At 43.6% G+C, this 17,702-nt stretch overlaps 1 protein-coding gene across 1 annotated transcript in view; it reads right to left on the reverse strand.

Moving 5' to 3' along the window:
* Positions 1 to 12,805: 12,805 nt before the first annotated feature.
* The window catches only part of DISC1 (DISC1 scaffold protein), a 433,412-nt gene continuing 428,515 nt past the window's right edge, over positions 12,806 to 17,702 (reverse strand). Inside the window, exon 13 of the mRNA XM_052639485.1 lies at positions 12,806 to 12,945. Within this exon, the coding sequence (XP_052495445.1) occupies positions 12,806 to 12,945 (140 nt within the window). The remainder of the gene's footprint in view (positions 12,946 to 17,702) is intronic.

Raw genomic sequence — 17,702 nt, forward strand, 5'->3', positions numbered from 1 at the left:
ATGGGCATGAATGAATATTTTAGCCCTTCAGTCCATGCAGGGACTGAACTATTTCTGATGAGCCCAGGAAGCATGCCCATTTTGGCAATTCTATTTAACTTCCCATCATGGTTCTAAACCAAAATACAACTTTTATCCTGACAACGCCACTAGGCTGACTTGTGGGAATCACATGCCTACCTCTGGAAATGTCTGGGGGATAAAAGGTTTCATTTTGTGTGCCTTTATGAATTTTTCCCCCCTAATTGGGGAAGTCTTTCAGTAGTTCAAGAAAATCCTTCACTTCCTCTATGGGAGAGAGGCGTCTCTTTATGATTCAGGGAAAAGCATTATGGCAGACTGAGTCATAGTGTCTTGATAACATAACAAAGGGAAAAATAAGAACTAGACAATTTGAGAGCAATTATTGCAATCTTCTTAGTGGCTATGATTTCAGATTTGCCATACCATCACCAATGAATAGCTGATTTAACAAGAAAGTGGTTTAACAAGAGAGAGAAAGGGAGAAGGGGCGGGCTGGGGTGGGGAGAGCAAGGAAATGATTCAGTGTTGGTTCTCAACCTCCCCAACTGAGTCAGTCTCAGTTCCCGACGTGGATGAGCTGGTGTCATCCCTGAGGACACTTGCTTTGGGTCAATCTTCCACTGGCCTGTCTCCTGACTGCCTTTAGAATTCCACTCTGGGCATCTAGCAGGGCACAGCCTCCTAGGACAAGGTCCAGACTTGACGCCATGCACCTCAAGTACTGCTTGTTCATGGGAAAGAAACACGGAACCAAAGAAACCCTTTGTTTCTGAATTCAAGGTCTAGAATCTTCCCTACATCTGAGACCTACCATGGTTCATTGGCCTCACAATGGCAAAGGGCCCAGGGTCTTCCAAGCACAAAATATCCAGACAGGGATATTTTATCCAAAATATCCAGACTAACCCTGCTAGTCCAGTGGTTAAGACTCTGCGCTCCCAACGCAGGGGCCTCAGTTTCCATCCTTGGTCAGGGAACTAAGATACCTCATGCCACAACCAAGAGTTTGCATGCTGTGACTGAAGATTCCTCATGCTGCAACTAAGACCCAGCGCAGCCAAGTACATAAAATACTTTACAAATATCCAGACACTTTAATTCACTTCAAGCCCCTGGAGGTCAAGTGTCTCCCTGGTGACTGCCAGCTCTCCAAGCTCAGAAGAGATGCCTATGTACACTTGCCCTTAAAAGTCAAAACTCCACTCAGCAAGATCCCACTCGGCTTGTGCCCTCTGTGCATCTGATTTTCCTTGTGTGACAAATAATAAATCAGAGATTTCCTGCACTTCGTGTGGGACCTGCCATTGCACACAAGTCTTCTACATGTTCATTTTTCCCCCCAAATTTACAACGTATCTTTTGCCTCCCTTTGGCTTCAGTAGTTCAGTTCAGTCACTCAGTCGTGTCCAACTCTTTGCGACCCCATGAATTACAGCACGCCAGGCCTCCCTGTCCATCACCAACTCCCGGAGTTCACCCAGACTCACGTCCATCGAGTCGGTGATGCCATCCAGCCTACTGCTTTCTTATTTGCTCCCATCTTTCATAAGAGTTCATGTTTTATTGTCATCTTCATTTTTAAAAACACCCTTCAGCAGTGTCTTTGCCCACAGCAGGGATTATCAAAGTCTCTCTGAGTCCCCTCATGTTCTGTCAAGGAATTCTTACTCACTCTGCTTGTAAAGAATGGAAGTCTGGCAGACACAAAGCATCAGACACTTCCATCCTGGTGAAGAAAGCCTTGGTGCAGGCTCCTACTTATAAAGACTCCTACGGAAGTAGTCTCCATTCCCAGCAGCTCCAGCTGTGTGGTTGTTACAGATGCTCTTATCCTGCTGAGAGCAGGAGTCCCCACTGAAGGCGAGATAAATGCCGGAGCCCCAGCCAGAGTCCCTTCAAGGTTAATAAATGAAGAGGGTGCTTTCGAACCACAGAGTTCATCCTGGAGCTCTTAAGTCATCAGGAACTGTACTTTTCCTTTCCTCTCTAAAGAGGAGAAGCAAATAAATTAGGTAAGAAAAAGAGATGGAAATCATCAAAGCCCTAAGAGGGAAGAATCAGTAACTGTTAGGAAAGTGGGTGGTTGAAGTGGGGTGGAAATAAAAGGATGGTGCGTCAAGGGACAGGGTACTGAAATACAGCTGTGGAAGGAGACCAGGAGCTGGGGTAACTCACAGGGGCCTGGAATCTGCATTCCTGCATTGCTCAGGGTCTAAGGATGTGAAGTGTCTGGGGGCCAGGTAGGGGGAGTGTTCTGGCTCTGGTCCTTCAAAGCCAAGCTCTAGTTCATATGCAAGTCTGCAGGTTGGGGAGGATGCTTTAGAAAGAGCCATGGGTGCTTATGATTATTTACCCCTCAGCTAGTCTGGACTGAGTCGGTTAAATAGACGTTCCCCAAGGCACTTTCTATTTGAACCTTTCATGTTCTCTTGAGTATCTGAGACCACCCTGGGAGTTGGGAGAAGGGGCACATGAAGCCACAAATGTGAAACAAGTGTTTTAATTGAACAATAAAGGATCTCTTTATAAGCATATGTACCTGATTCTCCAGAAAAACCAAGACGATTTCAAGGAACATCTGAGAAATACCAATCCATAACAAATTTATATCATAAACAATGTACAAAGTAAAAGAAAAATGTTATGCACACACATTTACATTATTAACACAATGTAATAAGAAAATATATTAATATTATAATTGCATAATATACTATAAAAACTATAAGATTAAATTTTTAAATCAGAATACTAAAATACAGAGTTCAAGAACAAGTCGAAATAGAAAACTCCACGTACAACTCAAGTTATTCCCTTTGGGGTGCACACGGTGGTCTTGACTGGGTTGCATTCACACTTATATTGATTCTGTTCACTTTCTATACTAGAAAATGTCCTCATTTTAAAAGTCTATATTTGTTGATTTATCTTTCAGTTCTTTCATTTATATTGATCTCTTTGAGTCTTTCCACCATGCCAAATGGCAGGGTTTATTATTATCAGTTTCATTTTGCAGATATTCAAACAAAGGATCAAGAAGACAACTGGCAAGTGGGAAATGACTTCAGGCCAGGTCTTTGGTCTTCTAAATCCTGGATGCTTGTGGGACCCCACACACTCACTTGGAGAGAATATGGACCTTCAAGAGGCAGAGCACAGACCCACAAGAAGGCAGCATCGGTGAGGAGAGGAGTGGAATGCCACTGCCGAGCTGAAGCTGCTCATTTTAATGGCAGAAACTGCCCCGCTGTGATTTGCCTGCTGTGGTGATTGTGGATATATCCGTGACAAGAGGAAGCACCACAAAATCAATGAAACCAATCAATACCTGGTCGGGAATCCCCTCAGCAGAGGAAGGAATGCTTGCAGCCTGGTCGCTGTCGTCAATTTGTCCCCTAATTTAAGCTTAATTTTAAATCCGTCACTTTCTTACCTTTTACTCCAGAATTCTCATTCCTGGGAATTCCTCCCAGGAACAAAATTCAAAGGAAAGGAAAGTCTATATGCGTGAAAATATTGTTGCAGCTTTGGCTATAACAGCAAAATATTGGAAAGATTTAATACCCAATGACATAGGAAAGAAATTGAGGAAAATAATAAAATGGGAAAGACTAGAGATCTCTTCAAGAAAATTAGAGATACCAAGGGAACATTTCATGCAAAGATGGGCTCGATAAAGGACAGAAATGGTATGGCCCTAATGAAAGCAGAAGATATGGCAAGAAGAGGGGGCAAGAACACAGAAGAACTATACAAAAAAGATCGTCATGACCCAGATAAACACCATGTGTGTGATCTCTCACCTAGAGTCAGACATCCTGGAATTTGAAGTCAAGTGGGCGTTAGGAAGCATCACTACAAACAAACCTAGTGGGGGTGATGGAATTCCAGTTGAGCTATTTCAAATCCTAAAAGATGATGCTGTGAAAGTGCTGCACTCAATATGCCAGCAAATTTGGAAAACTTGGGAGTGGACACAGGACTGGAAAAGGTCAGTTTTCATTCCAATCCCAAAGAAAGGCAATGCCAAAGAATGTTCAAGTTACTGCACAATTGCACGCATCTCACATGCAAGCAAACTGATGCTCACAATTCTCCAAGCCAAGCTTCAGCAATACATGAACCATGAATGTCCAAATGTTCAAGCTGGATTTGAAAAAGGCAGAGGAACCAGAGATCAAATTGCCAACATCCTTTGGATCATAGAAAAAGCAACAGAGTTCCAGAAAAACATCTATTTCTGCTTTATTGACTATGCTAAAGCCTTTGACTGTGTGGATCACAATAAACTGGAAAATTCTTCAAGAGACGGGAATACCAGACCACCTGACCTGCTTCCTGAGAAACCTGTATGCAGTTAGAACTGGACATGGAACAACAGACTGGTTCCAAATAGGAAAAGGAGTATGTCAAGGCTATATATTGTCACCCTGCTTCTTTAACTTATATGCAGAGTACATCATGAGAAACGCTGGGTTGATAAAGCACAAGCTGGAATCAAGATTGCTGGGAGAAATATCAATAACCTCAGATATGCAGATGATACCACCCTTATGGCAGAAAGAGAAGAAGAACTAAAGAGTTCTTGATGAAAGTGAAAGAGAAGAGTGACAAAGTTGGCTTAAAGCTCAACATTCAGAAAATGAACATCATGGCACCTGGTCCCATCACTTCATTGCAAATATATGGGAAAACAGTGGAAACAGTGTCAGACTATTTTCTTGGGCCCCAAAATCATGGCAGCCACGAAATTAAAAGATGCTTGCTCCTTGGAAGAAAAGCTATGACCAACCTAGACAACATATTAAAAAGCAGAGACATTACTTTGTTGACAAAGGTCTGTCTAGTCCAAGCTATGGTTTTTCCAGTGGTCATGTGTGGATGTGAGAGTTGGACTATAAAGAAAGCTGAGCACCAAAGAATTGGTGCTTTTGAACTGTGGTGTTGGAGAAGACTCTTGAGAGTCCGTTGGACTGCAAGGAGATCCAGCGAGCCCATCCTAAAGGAAATCAGTCCTGAATATTCACTGGAAGGACTGATGCTGAAGCTGAAGCCCCAATACTTTGGCCACCTGATGTGCAGAGCTGACTCATTTGAAAAAAAACCCTCATGGTGGGAAAAATATTGATGGTGGGAAGACAATGGGATGACAGAGAATGAGATGGCTGGATGGCATCACCGACTTGATGGACATGAGTTTAAGTAAGCTCCGGGAGTTGCTGATGGACAGGGAGGCCTGGCATGCTGCAGTGCATGGGGTCGCAAAGAGTCGGACACGACTGAGCGACTGAACTGAACTGAACTGAACTGACCCAGGAATAGGGACTTCCCAGGTAGTGCTAGTGGTAAAGACCCCACCTGCTGGGTCAGGACACCTAACAGACACTGGTTCTGTCCCTGGGTCAGGAAGATCCCCTGAAGGAGGGCCTGGCAACCCATCCCAGTAATTTTGCCTGGAGAATCCCACGGACAGAGGAGCCTGAGAGTCGCAAAGAGTCAGAGAAAACTGAAGTGACTGAGGACAGACGGATGGACATAGGAATACCTAAGCTACAGCAGATCAACTTGATAGAACAGTATACAGCAACAAAGACAAAGATTACCGTGATTATGTAGCAAAATGGAAACTACCATCATCTTAAACATAAAAAGCAGAATAAAAAATAGACCAGCTGCAATTTAATGAAAATATATTTTTGTGTAGATGAATACAAAAATGAAGATTAGTGGTTTATACATGAATCTTTTAAAACAATTTTTGATGTTGTTCTTATAAATAAAATAATATAGGCCACAAAATAATGAGTGACTCTTGCTTAATATGAAGTTAACTGCTATTGGGTGTCTTTCTGTGTGTGCATTGTCTTACAATTTATCATGTAGATATAAAACCAAGGGTTCTGAGAAACTGCATATTTTCATTACTGGCTGAATGATTTTCACTAAGATTTTAACTCTATAAATTTATAAATAGTCACAAATTTATCCATCATAGGAAAAACAATTTTTATAATAAGAATTCAATAAATGTTTCTGGAGTGAATAAATAAGACAATGGGAAGAGATCAAATTCCTGTCATGCAGTTGAGCTGTTTCCAATAGATGCTTCAAACTCTTGAAAACAGAAGAGTAAAATCAATCAGTTCTTATGTGTTATTTTAATAATGAGAAGAGATATTTTCTGGACTGTTCTTCACTCTGGTGTCTGTCAAACATCCTTTCTCCAGGGTGAATGTATATGTGGTAGGTACCTTTAAAAGCATACCTATTTGAATAAAACACTCATTGCACAAGTAACTCCTAAGAAGCAATAGGGGAGAGATGTAACTCCACTCCCCCGGCCCCGCTCTATCTTCACAGCCAGCTACAGCTCTCTTCGATCTCTTAGACTTGTGTTCCAAGGAAGGAGGCTTTGCCCAACTCCCTAACCCAGGACCAGAACTGGAATTACAGAAGGGATTGAATTTTTCATACTTTACCACCTGACATCATTGTTCAAGTGTCAAAACAAAATTCATCCCTTGTCTTTAAAATGGTAATATTTATAATATTTTATAATTTGTATTATTTGTAATTATAAATATTATTAGTTACTTCCTTCAGATCATTTGATCATAATATCTGACAGTTGTCTTTTTATCACCAATATGTGGCACACTCCCCAGTATGGTGCTGGGTACACAGTGGGTGCTTACGAGGGGGTAAATTCTGAGGCAGTGCCAGGGGTCCTGGGCCCAAGTGCCCTGCCCTACCCAAGGGCCCACTTCCAGTCTCTGTGATCCTGGCTTTTTAAAGAATTTATTTTTTGAATAAATAAGCAGAAGCAGTTGGTACAAATTTTTAAAAGAACAGCACACAGAAAAAGTAAATCTCCTTCCAACCCTCTGCCCCAAGTTAAGTGGGCCCCTTTGCAGTGATATTTCTGCAGATGCAGCTAGACATGTATAGAAAGACCTTTTAGCAACTTCAAAGCATTCCATAGTGTGGCTTTGCCATAATTTATTTAAAAACAGTTTGCTATGGATGAAAATTTAGCTTGTTTCCAATTTTCTCTCTTACAAACAATAGGGCTGTTAAAAAATATACTGAGGCATTTTAAACTTTTTAAGAGTTTTTTTGAGCAAAAATCAATCGGAATCAGGCGGTGCCAAACCAGAAGTAATTGGGAGACACCACCAACAGAAGGAAGAGAAAGTTTCACAGAGAAAACGTGGAAGCAAGGGGAGGACTGACTGGCTATAGTCCAAAGCCTAATTGGCTGTTTGTGACTGGTCGTCCTCAGGCTTCAATTTCATAACCTTGAAGCATTTACAGGAATAGATGTGGGTTTGCTGGTATAGGTGCCAGGGCACTGGAGCTCCCTCAGGCTGATGGATTCCTTGTTTAACTGCTTTAATAGTAAGATGCATATGGCAACTCTGCTCATGTGTGAGCACATTTGTAGTTTAAGCACCTGAATGAAGAATTGCTAGAAAAGATGAAGCAGAGAATGGTTGCTGAGAATATCTAGACATTTGTAACTCTGTTGGGATCAGGTAATATTTATGAATTTTTTTACAGAGGTCTGACAATTTATGATGACTTCCTACCCAAAATTTAATGTCATTCTCTGTATTCAATTCTCCCTCTTGTGTTCTTCATCTTAAAATTTCCTTCAGATAAGGCTTACGTGTTTCTTATTTAAATTTGTTCCTAGCTGTTTTCTTTTCTTGCTGCTATTGAAAGTAGGTCTTCTCTTATACTTTATGTTCTGATTATTATTTGTATATGTAAAGCATATTGATTTCGGTAAGCTGATTATGTTGTTATTTGTGTAAATAAATTTTGTGTTTGTTAATACTCTTAGGTTGTCTGGCTTACAATGACATCACCTGTCACTATTAATGTGTCTCCTCCTTTCCAGATCGTAACTCTCCTTTGTTTTTCTTGTCTAAGCCAGTATCTCCAGTAAAATATTTCAGTGTTGTTAGTGGGCACTCTGTCCTATTCCCCATTTAATAGTAATGTTATTTTCAATATCTTCAAAGGGTCTGGAGTATAAAATTCCATCATTTTCTGACTGGTTAATATCTGAAAGTAAACACATACACACTTTTAAAGCATTGCTTTATTAGAAACATTTTGTGCAATGTAAATACATGACTCATTCCAAAACAGAAAGATGAAACAAGTAAAGCTGATACATTTTTCTATCCTCCATACTCCAGAAGATAAAAAAAAAATGTTAAAGGTGCACCAATGACTTGGGCAACATTTTTAGTTTAACACATTAAAAAGTAAATTTCATGAAGTAATAGATTACATGACAAAATTCAAAGATTAGAGAAGATGAGGGTATTCAGAATTAGAGCATCAAATTATTTCTTAATGTAAGCCATTAAACAGTGAGTGTAAAGCTGCTTTCTCTAATGTTTTCTGAAAAACACCGATTAGATGGACGTTTTCAAGAAAATCTGCCTATTGTCGGGGAGTAGGTGGCTGTTCCTGGCATGGCTTTACAGGGAATGGGGAATGAATGGCGGATTAGGACAGCGGTGGGTGGTGGGTCCTGGAAGCCTGTCCGAGCCTAGACTTCAGGGTCAGAGTGCAGTGAGGCTCATCTCGGGGTGTGAGGAGCCAGGGTTTCCCTAGGCTCAGTTCTCGGAGTCTCAAGCAGGAGTTCCAAGATGACCATCTGTTCTCAAGGGAACAAATAAGCTCTAGGGCTCGCAGTCCCCCAAAGACACTGAAAGCACTTCAGTAGGAACACAGGTAAGAGTGGTCTACCTGTCTTCAGCGGTCTCACTGTTGCTCCTGGTCCCCTATTCACCTGCTCTGTGCTGTGGGTAATGTTCATCAGTCTCCCGAGGTTCAATTTCATCAACTACAAACACCTGCCCCATATGGCTGGAGTAAGAACTAAGATGATAACGATTATAAAGGTGTTGGAACAGTCCCAACACACATATGTGAGCATTTCCACACTCCTGTGCTGGGGAACCCACCCCTACTACACAGGAAGACTGCTGCTGCTGCTGCTGAGTCGCTGCAGTCGTGTCCAACTCTGTGCGACCCCGTAGACGGCAGCCCACCAGGCTCCCCCATCCCTGGGATTCTCCAGGCAAGAACACTGTAGTGGGTTGCCATTTCCTTCTCCAATGCATGAAGAATAGTTTCTAATATTACACGTTCATCTGATTTGAGGAAGATCATTTTGATGTTGAAATTTCAAGAAGTTAGGAGGAACCGGGAATGTCACTGACTGAGAACATGCCACAGCTCAGGCTGGTGGAAGACGAATGTCTGGCGTTCAGGTGCCAGCAGCTCAGTGCAGACTACCATGTAATCTATCATCGCTTCTCTTGCATGGTGCCATGGAATCAGATCCAAAGTCATCATTTTCCATCTGCACTTGTGCTTGTGGTCCTGACTGTCTCCATAAAAGCTCAGGTTTTGTTTTTTTTTTTATTGTTATTGCTTTGTGGCTTTTAAATTCAAGCTCTAATCTCCTCTTATGTTGCCCTAACAGAAACTGTCCTATATTATGGTTTCAGATACAAAGCCCTGGGTTTTGGGGGGTCACAGTGGCTGAAGAGGGGCGTGAGAAGGTCGTGTGGGCAGAAGAGACACCCTGGCCTTGTGCAGGCATCCTGGCTGCCTCTGAAACCAGCACAGACTAGGGATGAGCTGCTGCTGCTGCTGCTGCTGCTGCTGAGTCACTTCAGTCGTGTCCGACTCTGTGCGACCCCATAGACGGCAGCCCACCAGGCTCCCCAGTCCCTGGGATTCTCCAAGCAAAAACACTGGAGTGGGTTGCCATTTCCTTCTCCAATGCATGAAAGTGAAAAGTGAAAGTGAAGTCGCTCAGTCGTGTCCAACTCTTAGCAACCCCATGGACTGCAGCCTACCAGGCTCCTCCATCCATGGGATTTTCTAGGCAAGAGTCCTGGAATGGGGTGCCATCGCCTTCTCCGGGGATGAGCTGCAGCAGGTGGTTAAAGCATCATTCACCCACCTTGATCTGGCAACTCAACAAGGAGATGGATATGCTGCCCCCTAGGGCACTGGAGAACACTTATTTGGGGCACACTCAGCTAGTCATTGGCTTCCAGAATTTTCAGATACATCATAACCTCACAGAATTATTCATGATGGTACCTGAGTAATATAAAACCCTTGAGTTAGGTGACTGCTAAAATGTCTCGTGGGGTTTCTTAAGATGACACTTCTCAAAGTAGGGATTTGTTAGAGACAATTCTGACTCTACAAGTTTTGCTTCACTGAAATTAATTCAAGGATTGAGGAATTCCATGTGCCATGTGACTAGTACATTATATTGCTTAGACATGATAAATAATTCAGGAATTTGCTCCATCATTGAAAAACATTGAAAAGCATTCCTAGAACAAAATAATTATATTATTACTAAAATATGCATAGTATACATTTTTAAGTGCTCACCAGAAAATTGTAGAAAATACAATCAGAAAATTCATGTGCTGTGCTTTTGCTGGTTCCCTGGGCTGCGGCCACCTGCTGGCTTAAACAGGGCCATCTCCTGACGGAAGCACTGCACAGCACGGAAGGCTGAGCAAAGCACCAGCTGCCTTTGGAAATGGCAGTGAGACTTCAGGAAATGACAAAGATTGTCTACTGTCCATGGATCCGAATGAAGCCAGGAGCATCACTTCTCCTGTAAGCATCAAGAGACAGAAATACAAAAACACCAGTTAGTCAATTACACTTACAAACTGTGGCCAGTCCTTACTAACTCAACACTGCAAAAATCTGGGGCTTTACCGGTAGCTCAGTCAGTAAAGAATCTGCCTGCAATGTGGGAAACCTGGATTCAATCCCTGATTGGGAAGATCCCTTGGAGGAGGGCAGGGCAACCCACTCCAGTATTCTTGCCTGGAGAATCCCATGGACAGAGGAGCCTGGTGGACTACAGTCCATGGGGTCACAGAGTTGGACACGACTGGGCGGCTAAGCACAGCACAGCAAAGGTTTTGAGTTTCATCTCTAACGCATACATAAGTGACATAAACCAGCATTCGGATCATGACACCCCCAGAGAATGCAGTAGACGGATGGAACATTAATAGAATTTAAATTTAAAAACTATGATCCATTAAACTTGGGGAGTTTGGGGTGAGACAGAATCAAGAGGGTTTTCTTACTTGAAGCACTCTCAAAGGCTAATATGCTGATTGCACCATTGCTCTCCAGCAGAAATGATGGCATAGGACACTTCCCAAACATGCCAAAGGAGAGTGGTGTGTCTGCAGAGCATCTCTCAAGGCTGCCCTCCTCAGTGCACCTTGGGAAGCACTGTTGGGTGAGTTCAGCCTATTCTACAGCCACCTCACCAGGGAGGGGCCTTCAGTGCCCCACATTACTATTACTGACTACAGCCCTGCCTCACTGAGTACAGCACTGGTTAACTGAGTTCAGCACTGCCTCACTGAATACAACACTGCATGACTGAGTACAGCACTGATTAACCAAGCACAGCAGAGATTAACTGAGTATAGCACTGATTATCTGAGTACAGCCCTGCTTCACTGAGTACATTACTGGTTAACTGAGTTCAGTACTGCATCACTGAGTATAGCACTGATTAACTGAGTTCAGCACTGCCTCCCTGAATACAACACTGCATGACTGAGTACAGCACTGATTAACCAAGCACAGCAGTGATTAACTCAGTATAGCACTGATTATCTGAGTACAGCCCTGCCTCACTGAGCACTATACTGCCCTGAAGCTTTCCATTTCCATGTCCTGCCTGATCCTGGGTGAGACTGGTTCAGGGGAATATACGAGAGGCTTAAACATTTAAATAAGTTCCCAACCCACTTATGGCCCCTACTCCCTTTCTGCTCTAGTTGTCAGTGAATTTCAGCAAGTACTGATGAAACATCAGGGGCCATCCTATAAAGATAGGCATTGCCACAACAGGAAAACCAGAGGGCTGGGGCTCATGATAGGCTGTTTCTTTAAAAATACCTTCTGAAAATTTTGATCTTAATTCTCCTGAGATGATAGAGAATCACAGGAGAAGTTAAGGTGAAAACCTGTTATTTCCAGATTCTAGGGTTAATTAGCTCCCTTATACATGCGCCTGTAGGAAAGTGTAGCAGGTATGATGAGAGAGACATGTATGCTTTCCTTTTTTATAAGCTCTTAAATCAGGAGCTATTTTAAGTGCAGCAGAAAGCAAGATAATGCAGGGAAAGAGACATCTTTCTAGCAGAATTCACCCCAACTTCTGTCTAATGAGGTTTCCTTGGTGGTTCAGATGATAAGGAATCTGCCTGCAATGCAGGAGACCCAGGTTTGATCCCAAGGTTGGGAAGATTCCCTGGAGAAGGGAATGGCAACCCATCCCAGCATTCTTGCCTGGAAAATTCCATGGACAGAGGAGCCTGAGGGGCTACAGTTCATGGGGTCGCAAAGAGTTGGACACAACCGAGCAACTAACAGTTTCACTGTCTGTCTAATGGGGTCTGTAACAGAGAGATTTTTTTCAAATCCTCTACAGGATGCTCTTGTTAATGACACAGTAAAAGTGTCTCAGATTGACAGAAGGAAATCAGCAGATCACTCCCCTCGCCCTGCATATTCCAATCTGCAAACTCCCCTGAACTCAGCCCCAGGAGAGAGGACCACCCTTTGGCTGGGCATCCAGGCTGCACATCTCCATAATGGGTTCAGGCACACTGGTTATGCAGAAGGGATGGGAGAGGCCCCCAGCACTCATGCTGATAACACGGTCACTCACCCTCTGTCCTGTCAGGCCTCAGGACTGTGCTTCCCGGACGCCAGCTGTCACACAGGAAGCTGCAGCCTCCCTCTCCCCCGCCTCCTTTGCTGGCTGGAGCTGCAGGGCCATGGCCTGGAGAGTTTCCTTCACCATCTGGAGCTCCCCCTTGAGAGACTGTGCGCGCGTTGTTAAGGAACACACGTGAAGGTGATGGGCGGCCCCTGCAGCCTCCCAGGGATCTGCTAAGAGCCACGTGCCTGCTGAAAGCAGATGGGCACTGCCCTCTAATTGCAGTTTCAAGTTCCTCCAAATTGGACCAATTAAATATTAATACAAATGTTACACTTCTTTTAAGAGCGACTGCAGTTCCTACAAGGCCCGAGGTCATTGACTGTCTCAAGGAAGGTTTCCAACAGGAAAAGGAAGAGTCAGCTTTTAGACTGAGACAGATGGCAAGCTAGGATGCTCCACGGAATATGGTCAGCGTGACTGTACTCCTGCTAAGCCTCCTGCTGGGGTGCGGGCCCCTGGCACATCCAAGTGCTCTGACAGTGGAGAGGAAAGAAGGCTGGAAACCAGAGTCTCCCGGAGAAAGCCAGGACTGGGTGCCAGCACGGGTCCACACTCAGTCATGAGTTACAGTGCCTGTCGGCCACTGGCCAGCCTTGTCACCTTGTGTAAATCATTTTGAATCTCAGTTTTCTCCTGAAACAATGAGTTCAAAACCCCTTGGGTTCTAATCTGCTGTCACGTGTTATTATGCTCTAGGTTACTTGTAAAACAGCCATTCAGGCCACTAGAGATTTGACAGAAGGCAGGGAACTTGCATTCTCTGGGTTGGCTAGTTGGTTGATATATTTTTCTTTAAACTGTTGGGCTCTTAGTTTCCTAACCTATAAAGTTGTTTCTCCTGTAGATAAAGCAATCACAGAGAATTTAGCAAATAATCCTATGGAATAAATAATATGACTACCATCCTTTAAAGAGATGAGCTCTCTTCTAGGTGTTTAAGCTCAGGAACATTTAACCAACGGCTGTCTTCCTGTCTGTCCACAGCTTTTCCTGGTATACCTGCAGTCAGAACAATTCTAAGACAAATACAGAATGAGTGGTGGATTAGATTCTCTTAATTTAATAAGCAAACTAACTTAACTTCATCCAAGAGGAACTTAAGAAGAAACACAGAAACATGTTGACACCACTTAAATGCTATTAAGTCATCACAAAAGGTCAGATGACTTAAATATTACTAGATCAGATATGGAGAAAACAGAAAGCTTTAGGGTAAGCAGCTTGCAGAAATCTTCCCACTCAAACTGCCTACATCTACTACAATGTTGTTTTATCCAAATGCGATGTTGATGCAGTGTCAAGAGATAGAGATACCTTTAGGTTATGACTATAGGAAGCTTTCTTTTTTCTTTTTTAAATAAGGAATTCCAAAGGATCCTGGGAGTTATGCAAATGAACCTCACCTAAGCAAAAATCGCTGAGCCACCCTGACAAGGCTCTGGCAGTTATTCTTGCTCTTGAAGCCTCACTAGACTTCATCATTTACCTAATTTACATACATCTACTATGATGATTCACTCCTTGCACTTGAACTTGAGGGTGGGGGGGAACGAGGGTGGAGTTGAGATCCAAGAGAAGAAAGCATCCAATACTTGTCTTTTTCCTTTTTTAAAAGACTTCATTTTCTTCTGTTTCTCTGAACAGCTCTGTTAATCTTTAGTGAAAACACATATGACTTTACACAAGCAAGAACATAAGTGGTCCCAGACCAAATACCAAGTTGCCAATTAATCACAAAGTTAAGCTACGTTTATAAAGAATAAATGTAGAGCTTAAGCAGTTTATGAATCTTGACAAACTCCTGAGACATCATTACCTCTGATAGGCAGTCTGGGACGACAGGCCCCACTCTTGTGATATGCTGAATGACAACCAAGCTTTTTAGAGAGAGAAACTGAACCAAACTCAACTGCCTCTTAAAGAAGTCATAAAATGTCTCGTCATAAAATGTCTAGCACTGGGAGAACACACTGAAAACGGGTTTTGAAAAGAAAGTGAGGGAGAAGCCACAAAAGAAAAAGACTGTTATACAACGAAAATAACACTCAGACAATAATCTCAGACAGTCTCAGCCCCTCAGACAATGGTCTCCAGGGACACAGGGAGGAATGAGAAGATGGAGATTTGAGGATGTGCCCATCAGCTCTGAGAAGCTGGCAAACCATCCAATGCTTTCATTATCTTACTTATAAAATGCAGATTTTCCTAACTGCTCCCCCAATAAGTTCATAGTTAAAGCCGACTGATATTTGACCACGTGTTTTGTGAAAGTTCTGGGGAAACAGAGTAAAACTTCGGTGCTGGAATTTATGTATACATGACAGAGGTGCTCGTTACATCTAGGTGCAAGAAGAGGTCTACAAGGAGTTAAATGATTCTCAGTATGTCTGTGCTCTAGCAGCCTCTCAGCCAAGTGGGTATTTCATTCTCTGTAACAGATACGCCCCCAAAGACCTGTGGCAGCTGAGAAAATCAGCACATAAGTTTCAACAATGGCACAAGGACTGCCATGCCAGTATCTTTAAAAACCCCTTTGAACCCGAGACCGCCTTGCTATAGACTACAGGTGTATTAGGCAAGAGGATTACTTCTTCAAAAATTTTTTTTACAATTAAAAAATGTTTCTAAAAATTTTGGCTGTGCTGGGTCTTCGCTGAAGCACATGTGCTCCTGAGTTTTGCCACATGGGCTTGGCTGCCTGGAAGCAAGTGAGATCTTTGCTCCTTGACTAGGGATTGAATCCACGTCCCCTGCATTGAAAGGCGGATTCTTAACTAGTGCACCAGCAGGGAAGTGCCAAGACCATTACTTCTTGATAGTAAAATTGTGCAGAGTGTGTTTGCAATGAATAAAGGCACGTTTCACATGTGTCTTCCGGTGCTAAGACAACACTGTCCTTTAGGGCAGCCATGTCCAAAGATCCTCAGATTTTTTCAAAGGGGTCTTTTGTTTATACATCGAAAACAACTGAGTATTTTACTGCCGATTGTGATTTCAGGCGATCATTTTATTAGCTGGGTCAAACGATGGTCTTCAGTTCATCTGATCCCCTTTGCTTCCAAAAGAAGTAAGTTACTGATTTGCTAAAATTTTTTTTCATAATCAACAGTGATCCCTCTGCAGGCCCTGTGGCCACAGTCCTGAGAACTTTCCTTCATTCCCAAAGCCAAAAGTGAGGGGCCCAATTGTTGACTAGCAAAGAGGAAAGCCCCGCCCACAGCCAGCAGCCTCAAAGGGTGTGAAGCTTGCGCAGGCGCACTTCCTGTGGTGCCGCCCAGGGCCAAGTTCACCCGTGCTAAACCTGAAGTAGGAGCCAGGTGTCCACACCTCTCCTGGGCTCCCACACCTCTCCTGGGCTCCCACGCCTCCTCTTCCCATTCCACTCCTTTTCGTGGGGACCAGAGGGAAGAACCCCGGCCCCCATACTCGCATCAGACTAGTGCACACAACGGTCAAACTGCAGCGTCTTAGGGTCTCAGTTCTTTCATCTATGACCCCATGATGATCACAATCCCTCTTCCAGCTCTTCAGTTCTAGAGGATGAAAGCACTTCCAAGGAGGCAAGAGCAAGTCCCCCAAACTCCCATTTCCTTTGTCAGTTACAGCTGCATGTTTTAAAGCTGAACCAAGCAAGGGCTCTTAAGCTCATGTGGCATTTTGCACGTATCTGGATGTATTTAGAGTGTTTGCATGCCATCAAGCACCACCAAGACTAATGGATTGGGCACCACGCATTCCAAGTAAAGAGAAAGAACAGAAATCCAGGAGGGTTTCCTGGACATGAATGCAAATAGAACCACAGATAGAATCAGTCTGTGCCGTCTCATCTAGGATTCAGAGGCGGGCAGAACTACCCTCGGGGCTCTGAAATATGCTCAGTGTCCCACTCTTAGGCGTCCTTCTTTCCTTCTGAAAGTGTGTTGTACAAGATGAAGGAGAAAGAGAAAAACCGCTGCTAAAACATCCACCTAACCTAGACGGTTTTCGGTTAAAGCACTATGTACGTGGAAGAATGATTCCATCCCCTCAACATGTTTTTTCAAAGCACAACTGCTAATTAGGATCCAAAGTGACTGTGAAATTATACTACAGACTCAGACAAACACTCCTGGAAATCCCGGCTTGAGTGGCAGTGAAGTCGCACCTCCCGTCCTCGCCTTAGATGCCAGGCGTGAGTCACCTCTGTGGCGCCGGCTCTTCCAATTAACGCTGCAGACTCTTCTCAGATGCTTGCCGTGTGCTTCCTGATGGGTTGGTGCTGTTACTCGGTGTGATTTAGTGAGCCTGTCAGGAGGATGAAGAGACACGGCCTGTCTTCTCCCCTTCCTCCACTCTGTCAATCCAGGGACTTCTTCATAAAAACAAGAGACTGCAAGTCAGCATCCACGGCCTTGATGTTAAATCAGGATGCCCAGAGGATCTGCTGGGAAGGTCAGCCCCACTGCTTGTGACTGGCCCACCCTCTCCTGATGCTGCAGCCCAGGGCCTTCTCGCACTCGTGGCTTATGCAAAGTTCCGGGCCTCCGCATCTGGAGTGTCCAAGGCTTGAATCTTCTGGACATGGACATTGATGTGGGCTCGAATTAATCATGTTCACTCTACAGCCTACACACAGGAGGATCTGGCAGAGTCCTTAATGGAATCAAACAAAAATACTACGCTCACTGGGAAATTCTTTCCTGTTGTTGACGGCAAGCTGTTTCTTTCAACTGCACTCAGCTTTGTCTCTTTGATCAAGAATGGAAACACAAACCAGTCGGAGCCTGGCTGGAGGATTTCAGCAGCCTCTTTGAATCGAGATAAGCTCTCATTTGAAACAAGGGCTTCGGTTTGTGTAAGAAGCTTCAGCAGTGCCTTGTAA

Source organism: Budorcas taxicolor, chromosome 5, assembly GCF_023091745.1.
Source record: "Budorcas taxicolor isolate Tak-1 chromosome 5, Takin1.1, whole genome shotgun sequence".
Classification (NCBI taxonomy): Eukaryota; Metazoa; Chordata; class Mammalia; order Artiodactyla; family Bovidae; genus Budorcas; species Budorcas taxicolor.